The sequence below is a fragment of the Equus przewalskii genome, chromosome 12 (genome assembly GCF_037783145.1).
Source record: "Equus przewalskii isolate Varuska chromosome 12, EquPr2, whole genome shotgun sequence".
NCBI classification, from domain to species: domain Eukaryota; kingdom Metazoa; phylum Chordata; class Mammalia; order Perissodactyla; family Equidae; genus Equus; species Equus przewalskii.
This window is the reverse complement of record NC_091842.1, coordinates 10,051,129-10,066,640: the sequence shown is the minus strand read 5'-3', so window position 1 is coordinate 10,066,640 and position 15,512 is coordinate 10,051,129. Positions and strand designations below refer to the sequence as shown.

The following is a 15,512-nucleotide window of genomic DNA, read 5'->3' as shown; positions in this document are numbered from 1 at the left end:
CAAGCAGACAGAAGCGTCGCGGACGACTCGCGCACGCCAATAATTATATCATCACGTCGCCTTAGCATGTACACTGCAACTGTGCTCCTCAGAGCATCAAATAAGCACAGCATTTTGTTCAGACCCCTCAACTAGAGAGAGAGGAGAAAGGCCACCCCAGGCCACCCCCGAGCACCCTGCCTGGCCTGGGGACATCACCCAACTGCAGCCAGAGCATGAAATCTTGCTCCCTTTTCTGCCTCTGGAGCTGGCAGTTTACAAAAACAGTCAGCCTGCAAAACCATGAGCTCAATTAAATCTCACTTTAGAAGCACTTGGGGAGACTTCCTGGGTAAAAAGACTTTGGGCTAAGTAGGTTTTTTTTTTTTATGCATTTTATATTTTCATTTAGTTAACGGATCTTTAAAAAGTGGGGGCTTACCCACACTAGCAAACAGAAAAGCAGCAGAATGTTAGCTGAGTTAGATTTAAGTTTGTCAGCCGTCAAACCGGAGAGCTCTGCTGGTTTTATGCTCATTTCTCCCATCTGAGGGGGCAGCTCTAGACACACCCGCGTCCCTGAGTGACCAGATGAGACATGGGGCTTCTGGGAACACCAGGCACTGGTGGGAGGCTGGCCCGCGCTCTGGGGTGTCCACTGGAGGATGGAGTTCAGTGCGACTCCGAGAGACGCCCATGGTTCTGTGTCACACATGGGAGTTTCACGTTCTGAATCCTACATATTAACGCACGGTGAACTCATACCCCCCACCCCCACCCCAACCAGTCACATCGGTGGGGATGGCAATTCTTTTCCAACTCCGTAGATCTTGAGATGAGAAACATCCTTGGCCACAAGCATGTGGACCACCTAACAGCCAACTCTGCAGAGCTCTCTCACCACCAGCCCCGAGCGCTGGCTGGAAACGTCCCTTCTCAGGAGCCTGATCATTCCAGAAACTCACAAGACACTGTTCCCTCCTTCCTCTTCCCACTCACTTGCCCACATTAACAGGAGCCCTTGGCTGGTCCTCTTCCACATCAGGAGTCAGGGACAAAGCAAGAGACTCCGCCAAACCCAGAGCAGGCTGAGGCCAGGATGCTGGCTGGGTATGGGCCGCTCTGCAGAGGTGCCTGCCCGTGGCCCTGGGCACCCAAGCCCCACTTACTGGGCTGCAGCCATCAGGCCCGTGCTGCACCCAGCATGGTCGGCCACCATTCCTGATCCTCACAAGCCTGTGAGACAGGTAAGGGTGTCTCCATTTCACAGACGAGGAAGCGGCTGCCAGGGGGTCGGCGAGTCAAGGATACCTGAACAGTAAGGGTGACAAGAGTAAGCAGGGACGCAGGCCCTTATGGAGCACAGACCATGTGCCCAGATTCCCACGCATCCTACCCTGGCCCCGGTTTCTGCTGAGCCCTGCTCGGACGCCACACGCCAGTGGAAGCACGGGAAGGTGGAGGGACGGCTACCTCGGGGTGGCAAGTCTTGAGGTGCCCTTTGGACCCAGAATGAAAGTGTTTGCTGCTTCTCCTCAGGCCAGAGCCCTTTAAATAAAAACAACCCACACGTTCTTGTGTTTGTATAAAAGATATTTACTTCAATTATCACACCTAGGGTGCTAGTGAATAATAATAATACATGGTGTGAGTTTCATACAGTGATATTGCTTCTCCATATCATATAGGGACCGTTGTACAGTGCTGAGAACAAACATCGTATGGCTAACCAAAGACAGAAGGGACAACGCCGAGGGGCCGACGGGTGCCTCCCCCACCCCAGTGCCAGCCGGATCAACTTTTGACTCTTAATGCCGAAAACAAAGAGCAAGAAAGAAAATGTTACCAGAGGTGGGTCACAGCAACAGAACAGAGGCTTCTCAAAGCTGTTTGTACAAAAAGGATGCTTTTTTTTTTTTTGGTCAATTGGGTCTCGGTGAAGATTTAAAACAAAAAAAGAAGTCTGTGATTGTATTAACAAACGAGCTCTAAAAACATCTAAGACTTAGTGCGTTACAGAAAATATAAAATACTGCTAAAATGTAAGACACCACAATACACGGGGGAGCTGAGCTTATTTTATTAAGAGTTTTCCGGAAGAAGTCGGCCACTCGGTGCGCGCTCGTCTTGTGCTGTGTTAGTAGTCTGGACAGGCGTGGCGCTACCCGCTCTCACAGCAAGTAGTTATTGCACAATCGCAAAGAGCTAGGTCTTACTCAGTGGAAAGGGACGTGGGGAAAACCACCTTCTCTTTTTTTTTTCCCACTTTTATGACAAGTTATTCTCAAATGCTTTAAGAATTTGGAACGAATCCTCACGTCTCCAAAATGCACAGCATTTTCTGAGGGGTCTCAGATGGTGGGACATGAGATGCCCGTTTTCTCAAGGAAAGAGGCAGAAAAGGGCTCGAGAGAGAGAAATGCATAGACTAATTAGAGAGAACTGAAAACCCTTTGGGGGATGGGGGCCGCCATTTCATTGGAGGGCTTGCTTTAGAAGAGATGAGAACAAAATCAGGACCCCTGGCAACTGCAGAGAAGGGGAGAAGTCAGGGCACAGAATGCGAGGGGGGGGGGGGGCGGGGCCTGTGGGAGCCCAGGCGGCCATCTGGCCCCACCTGGCTCCTTCTCCGGCCCAGGCCAGCCCCACCTCATCCTCACACCCGCTTAGCAAGCAACTAGGTGTCTTGTTGGCTGTGCTTCTAGCCGCAGAGAGCTCTGCCCCACATCTCACATTCCTCCACACTTAACCACATCAAGGGGGACTGGGGGCCCTCCACGACCTCCCTGGTGTAGGTCCTCAAGCCATAGCTGGACTAAGAAACACTGTTGCTTTGCAAGATGGTTTTGACCAACTTTGTATGCAAGGAAAACGACGACGACGACAACAAAAGCCAACTAAAACACGTCAGCCCACGGGAGCCTTGCAAGAAAGCCCTCCCTCACTCGGCAGTGGGTCCGGGGCAGGCTGCCGCACCCTCACCCACCAGGGCTCCCGAAGCGTCATGAACCCAGAAGTCTTACCAGAGGCTCTAGGAGGCTTTGGGGAACTGAACTCTGCCTTTCTAAGTCTCCTCTGCAGCTCCTCTCTCGAGTGTTCTTCCACTCGGCACTTCCTTACATTGGGAGATTTTTGTTCAACTCTCTCATTTACAAAGTTAGACACGGGGAGACCACCAGTTTTTGAGTGGCTACTCTGCAGACAGACGTCTGATTCTGCTGGAAAAGCCCCCTCTGCGCCCCCAGCAAACCCCCAGACCCTTTGGTTCTTTTTGGGGGCGGGGAGGGCAGGAGGCAGAAGACAGTTAACCACTGGAGTGATAGCAAAAAGCATTTATAACAATAACAATACAAAACAACAATACACTCCTGATAAGTACTTAAATGATTAACCTAATAATAAATAGAAGAGGATAGAAATAATTTTTTTTCAAGGAAATAATCCTTTTATAATTATCCTCACGCACGCTGGCAGGTCAGTAGCAGTCAATCCATCTCAAGAAAAGGTTAAGTGCTGGAAGGGATGGCTGTGGTGTCACACTCAGAGTTCTCAGCTGCTGAGTCACAAACTCCCGCCCTGCCACCCAGCCTGGGCTTCCGGCCGGCGCCCGTGGGCCCAGCACCTCCAGCTGGGTGGGCGACAGCAGGCAGGCTGGGATGGGAGGGAGGGGCGGGGGGGGGGTGCTGGGGAGGCCTGTTTTCCCTTCAGTTCATGAACAAACAGAACTACAGTGAACGTCCACAACCTGAATCGCCCGGGTCTAAAGCTTACTTCGAGTTCATTTGGTGTGCAATACATTATCTCTTAAAAATGAAGCGAAAGGATTTCTATTGCACAGAGCTTTTTACACATAGTCATCTATTTAAGTGCTTTCTGTTTAAAGCAAACTACAAAAAAAAAAAATAAAGAAGAAAAAAAGGACAATGAAGAAGGAGAAAAACGGAACTATCAAACAAAAGCAGCCCCGTGCCACTTCAATGCGTCCTGCTGACTGGCGTCTGGTTTCACCAGCGGAAGTCCCATGGCTTCCGTCCACACTGTGCTTTTGATTCTTTTCCATAGGGGTATAGCCGTGACATTGGGATTTAAGGCACCTTTCCTTTCTGATCACAGAAAGCTCGATACATAGCATACAGCATATTTTGTGGTAGAAATTAAAGCCTAAACACGACAGAAATTACAGTAACACAGACTCTACTTCTTAATGTTATTGGATAAACAAAAACGATTCATGGAAAGCAACTCCAGGGGACTTTAAAAGTGTAATACCAGGGGGTGGGGAAGTGCACATTTATGCATAGCCTAATGTCTTTCTCTCACTAGCCTTTTTTAGGATTCTTCGCCTATAATGCCCAACTTTTAAAGTTAGCATTTGGGAGGAGACTAGGCGCTTTGGAAATGTCTTGTTAAAGCTAAATGTCACTTCATCCAAAAATGAAAATAGGGATGATGCCACTGACAGCGTGGACACGGGATCTTTGGGGGGCAGGTGATGGGGAGGGGCGGTGGCAAGGCCTGGACAGTGGGGGCAGTTCCTCCAGGTGGGACAGACAGGGGGACCACATTTCCTTCTTCCTCCCTGACCAGGCGTGACGCTCAGAGGCTGCCAGGGCTCCAGGGTAGGGAAGACTCCGGTGAGGCTCATTTTACGCCCAGCTCCCTGAGCCCCACGCCCCTTTCCTCCTCGTCTTAATTTACCCCGAGGGCCTTGGCCTCAGCTTTCGGCACATCTCAAAGGGTTTCACAGGCTGGATCTTTCTGGAACTTTAATTGGGAACTTGTTTTCCTCTTTTCCCAGTAGTTTTCATCAACAAAAAGGCAGAAACTGATAGGAATGGAAATAATATTGTCAAGCTGGACCATTCTCTTAGCAAGTGAGCGTGCTGGCCAGATGGACATCCGATGCATTGGAAATGGAACTACATCATGCTGGAGCCCCAGGCCACCACCTGCCACTCAGGGCAGGAGCTCTGCCTTGGGGGTCATGAAGGCTCCCCTAATGCCACCGAGGCCCAAACCAAACTGCAGAAGCATGGGGGGACTTCGACATGTGAGCTTCTCCTGGTAGATGCCCAAGCACACGGTGATGGCACAAATCCTTAAGGTCTCACTTCCAAATTCTTTCATCAAGAGAATCCAGGACCAGAGGGGATTCTCCCACATCCAACCAGCGGCCCTGGGTGGAAACCGGTACATTCTTTTGGGAGGAAAGGGTCCTGTGATTGAAGGCTGGGCGTGGGAGCTGGAGAACGCCACATCCTCTCCTGTCCTTGAGATGCTTCCAAAGGAGAGCTCACAGTGGAGCTGAAGTCACAACCTCCCAGTGCCAGAGACAACGAAGACAGGGGTCCCCGAAGCCAGGCAGGAATCCTGGGGAAGTGTCTTCACGTGGCCATTGAGGGGCAGCCCAGGGCAAGGGAAACGGCTGTGACGGATCTTCACAGCTGAGCAGAAAGGGGCAGAAAGCAAAGGCAGGCCAAAGACAAGCCCCTGTGAGGCCTGAGACTGCCCCTGCCTGCAAAGGAAACAGCTGTCAGAGCTTCAGGAACAGGTGGAAATCAAGAGAAAAATCCATGTGCCTCGCAGAGCGCAGCTGTCTGTCCATGTTGAGCTCACAAAAGACAGAAGGCGCCTGCCTGACCACCAGGCCAAGAGCTACTCATGGATGCCACGTTTCTAGCTTTTTCTCTTCCTTCTGAGGGGTGTGGGGCGAGGAGTGACATCGAGTGGGAGCATGGGTTAGAGAGGTAGAAGGGGACAAATGAGGAGTGTGACAAGGGAGGAAATCCAGGGAGGGAGCCAAACCTCCAGCCTGAAGGGGCGCGGCTAACAGCCCACCATGCTCGCCACACATGCTGGAACCTCGCCTTGCTCCATCTCCCGCACAGCTGCCTTACTGGCCTCAGAAAGTAGGGGCTTGGGATGGCTAAGGGCAGACTCTTGTTCTCACAGGCCTGTTGAGAGGCGCCTGTCACAGTGCATTTAAGGCAAGGGCTGTTGTCCTCGGCTCAAGATCCAGTAAGTCACCACCCCTGGTTCTTTGTGCTAATCCCAGAAGGGCGCGTGTACACTCCCCTTGGGCCCTCTGCTGTTTCCAGTGAGGTTTGTTTTTCTAGAATCAGAGGAATGAAAAACATTGCATAGAATGTCAATAGAGTTCATCGATCACCTCTGCCTGGAAGGACATGAGTTCAGGGGGAACAGACACCCAGTCCAACTTCAGCCGGGAAGGCACCTGCCTGTGGACCGAGCTCATCTCGTGGCTTGTGCCAGTCTCTTAGGGCATGACTGCCACATGATCGCAGGGTGTCGTCCGACGCCAGAGCCTTCCCCCGGATCAGAGCACAATCTGCCTTCTGCTGGGTTTGCTCGTGAGCTGCACGAGGGATGTGGCCCGGGCCAAGGAGGCAGTCGGGGTGTTTCCTTTCTTCTAGAGCTGGCCAGCTGGGCTTGGGATGTGGGTGGGCCTCTCATGGCCAGAGAGCACACAGAGGAACACTTAACCCAAAGCTCTGTAGCACTCTGGGTCTGGACCACCAACCAGCAGACCCGCCCGAACGTCCACATCGGACAGGGTGGTTTTCAAATGGGGAAAAAACAAAGATGCCAACAGGAAGGAGACTGGGCAGGGAGGCATTTGTGCTTTGCAAGTACAGGGAACCGTGCCAGGGAGGCCACGAACTGTCAGCTTTTCGCCTCAGTCACTTTCCCAGACATAGTGGCCATGGTTTGATAGTAGTCATGAGTCAAGATCCTGGCATTTCCTGGAGCTGTCTCCTCGGCCTGCATTCCGGGGCTGTGTGCTGACTGTAGCCACCTCGTGTCGTGATGTTCCTCAGGCAGGTGGGCTCTGATAATAACTGAGTTGAGCCAAATGGCTGTGGTAATCCTTTCTAAAGAAGAGTGGTCTGGTGGAAAGAAATTACAGACAGCCTGACTGATGCAGAAGTTCGAGGGAGGAGGCCGCCTGGGAGCCAGGCGGTGGAAGCGAGTGGGCACGGTCTGGGACAGAAGCCACACACCTCCACCTGAGATGCCACCGAGAGCGTGGGCAGGAACCAAGGGTCAAGAGGCTGACCGTGAACACTGACTTGATGCTGAGCCTCCACTTAGCCAGCTAAGTAATGGCAAAAACCTTAAGTTATGAACACTGCCTCCAATTAACAAAAAGAAGCCATTTAAAATGGTATAATGGAGCTTGTAATTAAGTGTTAGTGTTTTATACGGAACCGTTTTCCCCAGGGGAGAGGTACAAATCAGCTTTTTAAACCAGTGGAGCATGAAGCGGAGGAGCTGGGCTGCCTGTGGGAGCGACTGCTTGGAACGCCAGCCAGCCGAAGATAAACCCCGCGGAGAGGATGCTGTTCAAGGCACTTGAATATTGCTTATCAAGAGGAAAGATCCACCCTTAGGCTCAAACTCAGGGGTGTGTCGAGGAGGGGCACCCCCGCCCTGGCCCCGACAGGTTGCTGTCACTTAGCGGCAGCTCTTAGAAGAATTGCAGAGGGTGACGGCTTAGCACAGAAGACCACAGGCTTGGGGTCGCAATAAAAATAAATAGGAAAACCCAACCACGGAACTAGGAGCAAAACTGAACCAACTGATTGCATCGAGCACCCAGATGTAAGTCTGGCAAAAAAGACAGAATGGAAATCAACAACAACCTAGTTAAAAAAACCAACCAACCAAACACAAAAACTACGGAATTGCTTGGAAGAGCCAAAGTGGCTGTTTTACACTGTGACACTTTGGCCACTAGGGTGGACAAATTTATACTTTTCCCATTTCCTCGGATTTAACACCTTTGTAAATAACAGTCATGCCTTTAAAAACTAAAATACTACCCTAATATTTCCTGTTTACTCCCTGCTTTTCATTCTCATGAAAATCAGGTATTTAGAGACTCATCACACGTGATGACAAAATTCCCTCGAGGTTTTCGTGGAGAGGACACCACAGTACTGTCAGGGGCTCTGCCACTCACTGTCCTAAGGTCACTAACCCAAACTCGCTCTTCTTAATGCACCTGAATTCAGCCAGATGTTCATCCCTTTCCCCTTAAGCTCCTCCATCTTGAATTCTCTTCTCACTGAACCAGATGTCAAGTTCGGAGATGATGCAACTATCAAGAGACAAGCGGCCTGCCTCCCAGCCTCCTAGAGCCTTCTGAAAACTTCTCATTCATGAAAAGGCATTGTCTTTAGTGTAGTGACTCTTAAATTGGTGAAAACTTGATCTAAGTGTTGCAGTTGCAGGTTAAAGACTGTAAATGAAATACATAATTTCTAAAACATCATGCAAGAAATGTGGTTTCACATCTTACAGTCAAGCCCTACAAGTTAATTAATACAAGCACACTGAGGTGTAATAGCGGGAGCATATCTTTAAAATTATAACTCCCTCCCACCCTCCCCAAATCAAAAAAGGTAATATTAATTAAACTTAAGAAATAATGAATGCACCATTAAAATGTCATCCAAAGATGTTGACCTAAGACAAAAGTTTCAATGATACACAATACGGTCAAAAAGTTTTCAATCAGTAATATACAGTTTGACAACTACATCTTGTAAATTATACCCAATACTGCCGGCAGTCTATCCCTCTAAAGAATATTTGCCCCTTTCATCCCTTCCTAACAATCAGATAATAAAATACAGCACCTATAAATAAGCAAAAAAAAATATATATATATACCGAAATCATCTATTGTTAGTTTAAAGATATGGCAATAAAGGAGTCTAAATTAGCAAACTTGTAGAAGCCATAACTGAGAAAACAGCTTATTGAAAAAAGGTGGCAGTAATGCACTCTATGTGTGCACAGGTACTTAAGAAAATACACAGACGTATAAAATTGCACACACGCACACACGCACACTCTCATCCGCCTCTATTCTCACGCATATACACATAGACAACAGGAGGAATCAGAGACAAGTTAGACTTCTGATTTGTACTTAGACTCCCTAAACTGTGCATAAAGGAACGCTCCAAGAGGCAAAAAGAATGAAGGGCCAATGGTCTGGTCTGGAAGTGAAGAGCATCAGCGTTTTGGTGTGAGTTTGGGCCATCTCTACAGGGGTGGGAGCAGAGCCCAGACTGCCACGATCTCTCTTCTGCAGGGAAGGAAGCTTCCCACGACGTCAACAGTCATCAGTGCTTGTGGTGGGAAGGAAGGGAAAGAGAGAGCGCGCGTGCCAGCCCTGCCCAGGCCCAGGGAGCGGCGTCCCCTGGTGGGGCTCAGTCCATCAGGCGCCCAGGAGAGTGGTGTGAGGTGCGGTGCCTTCTGTGCCAAGGAAAGACTGCTGTCTCTGAGGGGCGGCCCCGTTTGGCCCCAGAACTGCCTGCTGCCACCTTCGCGGCCTACTCTTTCCTCCTTGCTTTGAATGCTCGCGCACGTGCAGACGCACTAACACAGACGTGGACACCATAAATTAAACAAAATGAACGGGTACATGCTACAGTTCTAACTTGTCTCCTAAACCTCCGAGATATGAGGTCTGATCAGCGTGCTCTGCGGTTAGAGGTTAAAAAGCAGATTATAAAATACCTAGATTCGGATCTTTTCTTTTTGTCCTGATTTGGCCTAGAATGGAGTGTATTAAACAGACCCAGGGCAGCAAAAGCCCGGAGTCAGTTAAAGCTATGGATCAATGTGCACTACATGTCAGGATTCTATTCACGTACAAGAAAACACTACGTCAGCTACCACAAAATCAGTTTCCTGATGTGACTTTTCTTCTTGTTAAAAAATATGTGGAGTAAATGTGTTTTATTTTAATTCAAAGTTTCAAACGAGAAGATTCTTTACTTGAAAATATTTAGGAATCCAAACTAGTGTGTTTAGAGTCGGTTTGACTGTGCAATCTCTTAGTGGCAACTGAACAGCTACAAAAACTTTCTTTTTTAATTTTTCTGAAAAATCCCCCCCCCCTTTTTTTTCCTGGTTTAAGAAGATAATAGTGTATTATCGCTCTGAAGCCATTAGATGGCAGATAAAAAGCCCCCTTTTAATATGTGGGTTTGATTTTTTTTTTTTAAAGCCCACACGAAAGAGGAGGGCACAAGGCAAAGCTGTAAGAGTTATTCCAGAACCTGTGGAAATCACTTAGGGCAATAAAAAAAACACTTCAGGGTACAAAAAAGCTCGACTACACATTTCCGTTTTCTTCCTTGAAAACACGACATAGATTGGGCTTAATGCTCCTTTGTTTTCTATATGCACCTTGGCCTATGGCGATTTTGCCCTGTGGCCCGCAGGGCGGTAAGTGCGCAACACGGTCCAGGCCGCGGAGTCGGCGCCCGCCCCTCTGCCCGCCCGGCTCGGCCCAGCTCGGCCCGACAAGACTCGGCCCGGCCCGGGCCCGACCCGACCCGACCCGACTCGACTCGACTCGGCTCGGCCCGGCCCAGCTCGGCCAGACTCGGCCTGGCCCGGCGAGATTCGGCCAGACTCGGCTCGGCTCGGCCCGGCCCCGCTCGGCCCCGCTCGGCCGGCCCGGCCCGGCTCGGCTCGGCCCGGCGGGGCGCGACGGGCGGGCGGCGCCTCTCAGAACTCCCATTCGATGGGCTCCTCACGGCTGGCGGCCTTCTCCAGGCGGTGGATTATGCTGTTCAAGTTCGCAGCCTTCTTCTTCCTCAAGGGGTTGTCTCGCGAGTCCCTGGCGCCCGCCGCCTCCGGGAGGCCGAAGAGGCTCTGCAGCGAGCTGGCCCTGCGGGCGGCCGCGGGCGCGCTGGTGCTTGGCAAAGCGGAACTCCTGTCGGCGCCGTCCCGGGCCCGGCACGGGCCCTCCGCCGGCGGCGCGGCTGAGGTAGCGGCGTCCTCCCCGGCCGCGGGCGCGGCGGCGGGGTTTGGCACGGGCCCCGGGCCGTCCGCGGGGCCCTCGGGCGGTGGCGGCGGTGGCGCCCGGGCCCGGCCCTCGCCGTCGGCGTCGTCCGCGGCGGCCGGGGGCCCCGAGGGCGGCGGCTGCGCCTTCTCCGCCGGCCGCGGCGCCTCCTCCTGCTCCTCCGGGGCCGCGGCCGCCTCGGCCGGCCCTCCCTGAGACTTGGCGGCGGCCGCGGGGCCGCCCGACTCCTCGGCGTCCGCGGCGCCCGGGCCCTCGGCGGCCTCCACGCCGTCGCAGCTGTCGCCCTCCGAGCCGGGCGCCGCGCGGCCGCTCCGGGCCGACGGGGAGTCGCTGGCGCCGGCCTGGCCCTGGCTGCCGGCCTGGATCTCCTCGATGAACAGTTCTCTGCGGATCCGAGACCTGCGGGACACAAGCGGGCGCCGTGAGGGGGCCGCCTCCCGGTCCCGACGCCCGCGCCAGCCCAGCCCGCCGGCCCCCACGGCCCCGCCCGGCCCGGAGCCCGAGGGGAGCCCCAGCTGCCCGGCCGGGTGCCCGTGCCCCCTCCACTAGGACGGAGCCGCTGCTGCCGCCCGACGGGCCCACGCTGGCCTACTGATTATTCGGAACTAAAGACCCGCTCTGTTCCCCCGCAAGGCAGGAGATCAGGCTCCCGCGGGAGGTGCCCTCGCCGCCCCGAGAGAGGGAGACGGCTTCGTCACGTCACCGGAGAAGGGGAGTTCGGGGGGAAGCCTGGATAGACACACCTCCTGACTTTCTCAGGAATTGACTGCCCCAAGCCCAGCTGTGCTTAGATTGCTTTCTAATCAACTCCCCAAACTTAAGTTTGTCCTGTCAGATCCTCACTGATTGATTGATTGTGTAAAAACTATAGCACCTGCCTGCTTTGGTCATTTCTCATGCATCATTTTTATGATCTCCTGTATGTATGTATTAAGTTGGGTTTTCTCCTGTTAATCTGTTTTGTATTAATTTTATCATTAGTCCAGCCACAAGAACTCGAGGGCTAAGGGGGAAATCCCCTCCCTCCCCCGACATAGCTAGTGTCACTCACTTAATGGCACGCTGCCTCCATCGCCATCCCACCCACCTCGGCCGAGGCTATGAGTGGTGAGGTGCCCTTTACTCTCTGCATGTCAGGCCAGCATGGTGCTTGGTATACAGAATCAGCGCTGACTGAATTAATAAAGGGAACTGCAGGATGACGGATAACCACTGCTTCCTCATCAGGACGGCGCGAGAGAGAACCAATTATTAGGCAGGGCCCCAAATGAAAATCTTCAGTGTCCAGCTCTGAGCCATAGGCCAGGGGCTCTGGTCAAGGCTGAGGTGGAATTCCACCAAGTTGTGTGTTTTCACCTAATTTCCTTCTCTGAAAGGAGGCGACCAGGGAACAGTCACTTTTGATCAAGCAGGAAGGAGACCAAATATGTACTCCAGCACACCCAGCAAGTTTTAATCAAGCCGAGGTCAGCCTGCAGTGGAAAATGTGCTCCGGTACTTGGTTGGGTCTGAAGGAAACAGCTGCCGAGGGCCGTGGCCTTCCCTGTTCTGGAGCCCTGGCTGACGTCAGGAAAGGGCTCTTGTTATGTCTGTTTTTGCTCCACGGTTTCTCCTCCCATCATGCTCACAGTACTAGGCTCAATCATAAGGCTCTCTAGGTGTTTCTTCCAAAGAGCTGAAAAAGCCTCTGAGGATGTGCAAGCCCTTAGTGGACAGGCATCTTCAGGTGCCTTAGCACCACCCAGAGTCTCGCAGAGACTGGGCCTGCACAAAGCCCACGGGTTGGGCATGCATGGAAATATTTTCTGCAGTACATATAACTCAATAAAGGTAAGATTTTTCGAGAGCTTACTACAGGCCAGGACCCGTGCTGGATGTGGGGAGGGCTAGGGCTGGGGAGAATCCGGCTCTCGTTTCTGTCAGTGTGTCAGAACTCTGGCGGTGGTGATCTGTTCCATAGTTTGCTCCCTGCACAAGGTGAGCTCTCATCCTTGTCTTGAGGATGTTTCTGAGCCAGGGCTGCAGGGTGAGGTCCTGAACCCCCCCAGCAGCTCTAGGCCTAAGAGAAGACTTTCCTCCTTCCCTGGGGCTTCCTTGGGAGCCTGCGAAATGGCAGCTCCTGCCACAGGTTCCTGGGAGGGCAGACCTGCTCTTTACTGGTTTTCAGGCCCCTTGGCAGCCGAGAATGCCAGTTGGGCTGAACACCCACTCCCATCCAACCCTGGTTGGGGAGGTGGGAGGCTAGACAGGTGCTGAAGGGTTTGGCCCTAGCCAGACCCCAGGCCCAAGCACTAACTCTGAGTCTCAGGAGCAGACTGGCCCAGAACAGAGCACAGGCTTTTTGGAACCAGGCACACCTGGGTTTGAAATCTGGCTTTGTCACTTAGTAGCTGTGCAACTTGGGTACGTTCCTTAACCTTTCTGAGTTTCAGTTTTCTTATCTGAAAAATGTGGAGAACAGTATCTTCCTTGCAGAGATGTTAAGATTAAATAAAATGTTAATATATAATATAGGACACAAAGTAGACCCCCCCAAAAAAAGGGGAACTCTTCTAACCAGCCAGCTGCCTTTTGAGTGACACACCCCTGTTGTAAGTGCTAAGGCTGAGGTGGAAGGGCTGAGGGAAGAGACAGCGTCATGCCTGGGGCTTGGGATCTGGGCTGCCACCCTCACCAGCTCGGTTAGTGAGCATACCCTTTCTCTGTAAAATGGGGCTGGCAGCACTGCACCTGACTGCTGACCGGAGGCTCTGACAAGATAACACATCTGTGAAGCTCTTGGCTCAGTGCCTGGCACATATTACTGTTCCAAAGAATGAGACATCATCCCTTTTTTTTTTTTTGAGGAAGATTAGCTCTGAGCTAACTACTGCCAATCCTCCTCTTTTTGCTGAGGAAGACTGGCCCTGAGCGAACATCCGTGCCCATCTTCCTGTACTTTATATGTGGGACGCCTACCCCAGCATGGCTTTTGCCAAGCGGGGCCATGTCCGCACCCAGGAGCCAAACCGGTGAACCCCAGGCTGCCGAGAAGGGGACTGTGCGAACTTAACCGCTGCACCACCGGGCCGGCCCCAAGACATCATCCTTCTTAGCCTAGATTTGTCTCCATGTCTGAGGAATACTGTCATCTGGGCCAGAAAGACCAGGTCCCAGGAGCAGATCTGGTTTTCAGACAGTTCACAGGACACCACGGCTTTTAGGGCCCAGAAGAGTTTCTATGGTGTGGACCTGTCCTTCCAAGACGAGAGCAGGTGTCCTGTGGTATGTTGTCCTGGCATTCCTGGCCCCAATTCTAGGTAAACGGTCACTGTAAGACACTTCTAATTTCTTTAGGGTGAAAGGATAACACGAAGTCAAGTTTTATGTTTTCGATGGGGGCAAAAACTGACCCAAGCATTATTCCCTGAGAGTTCCAGTCGGGGCAGGAGAAAATAAAATCAACTTCTGTTTAACTCCTGCAGAAAGAATGTGAGGAACTGCCTTCCTGCTTAGGAATGAAACACATTCAGTGCACTGTGCCTGTCCTCGTTTGAAGCTCTGTGGGGTATACCAGGTAAGGGGGCCTGTCCTGAGCGTTCAGTGGAAGAGCCACAGCCAGGGAGACAGTGCTTGCTCAGCTGGAATCTCTGCTCTACACTTTACCTCCCGGGTGATCTAAGGCAAGTGACTTCCATTCTTTGGGCTTTATGCCAATTCTGAATGACCTCGTGCTCACTTCTCATCTGACCTATTTCGTGGCTTATAAAAGTCTCTAGTTCAGTTCTTTTGAGACCCTGTGCATCTCCTGCTTCTTCCGGGATATTTTTCCAGATGTCTGCAGCTGAAACTCATCTCTGCCCTTGGTTTTCCTATTTGACTTACACCCTTGGTTGTGGAGTTATTTTTGAAGGAGAATATTTACTGAGCATCTACTCTAGATCCAGACCTGAGCTCATTTACTGAGTTTTGAGTTCCTACTGCTATTCCCCCCTCTCCTTCCTTCTCTATTTTATGCCAAGGGTGTAGAGCTGAAGTTGCTTATGTGAAATGCATAAATGAGGCATCTCCCCGAGGACCAGCTGATCATCATGTGATGGGCATTACCATGGTTGTCAGGAGGCCAGCAAGATGAGTGACAGCAGCTGGGAAACCTGGAGAGAGCCTGCCCTGGCCAGGAGGCAGCAATTGCCACTCAGCTGAGGCCTGAGGGGGAGCTGGGAAAAAGGTGGGCCCAGCAGGGCCAGGGGAAATGGCTTTGGGGATGTTTTGTGTAATCAGTAGCACAGTTACCCAGGTACTGGGTAATCCACAGCATCGTGCTCTCCTGTCCAGAGTTATAAACTTGAATTAAAATGGACATAACTTGCAGACGACTCGAAAGTACATATTCAAATGCACCTTTGTGCCTAGAAAGTGAAACGGGGTTGCATAACACTTGGCAGGGAGGGGCTCCGGTGAATCTCTGCCCACACTTCCAGTCATTCCACCTCAGTTCGCTTGTTTACCACTCTGGAAGTTACCTTCCCTGTAGAGGGAGCTCCATTATTCTAACTGCCGGCCTCGCTCTGCCTCCGCCTTTATCTGACTGGTAAATTTAGGATGCAGAGGCTGGTTGTGCTCAGCTCATGTACCTTCTTTGTCCCCATGTGAGCCAGTGCACACATGGGGAGGCCTGCCTGGGGCCAGTGTGGCCATCATGGGT

The 15,512-nt window shown here is 52.0% G+C and overlaps 1 protein-coding gene across 19 annotated transcripts in view; it reads right to left on the bottom strand.

Moving 5' to 3' along the window:
- The window catches only part of CUX1 (cut like homeobox 1), a 368,961-nt gene that overhangs the window by 16,927 nt on the left and 336,522 nt on the right, over positions 1–15,512 (bottom strand). For 3 of the 19 annotated variants that reach the window (XM_070566362.1, XM_070566365.1, XM_070566371.1), the window contains one exon: positions 10,406–11,227. The exons of 10 other annotated variants lie outside the window; for them this stretch is intronic. In XM_070566362.1, the coding sequence (XP_070422463.1) occupies positions 10,531–11,227 (697 nt within the window). In that variant the 3' untranslated portion in view covers positions 10,406–10,530. Of the gene's footprint in view, positions 1–10,399; positions 11,228–15,512 lie in introns of those variants that run through there. 6 more of the 19 variants (XM_070566363.1, XM_070566366.1, XM_070566360.1 and 3 more) reach the window with 5 other exon arrangements.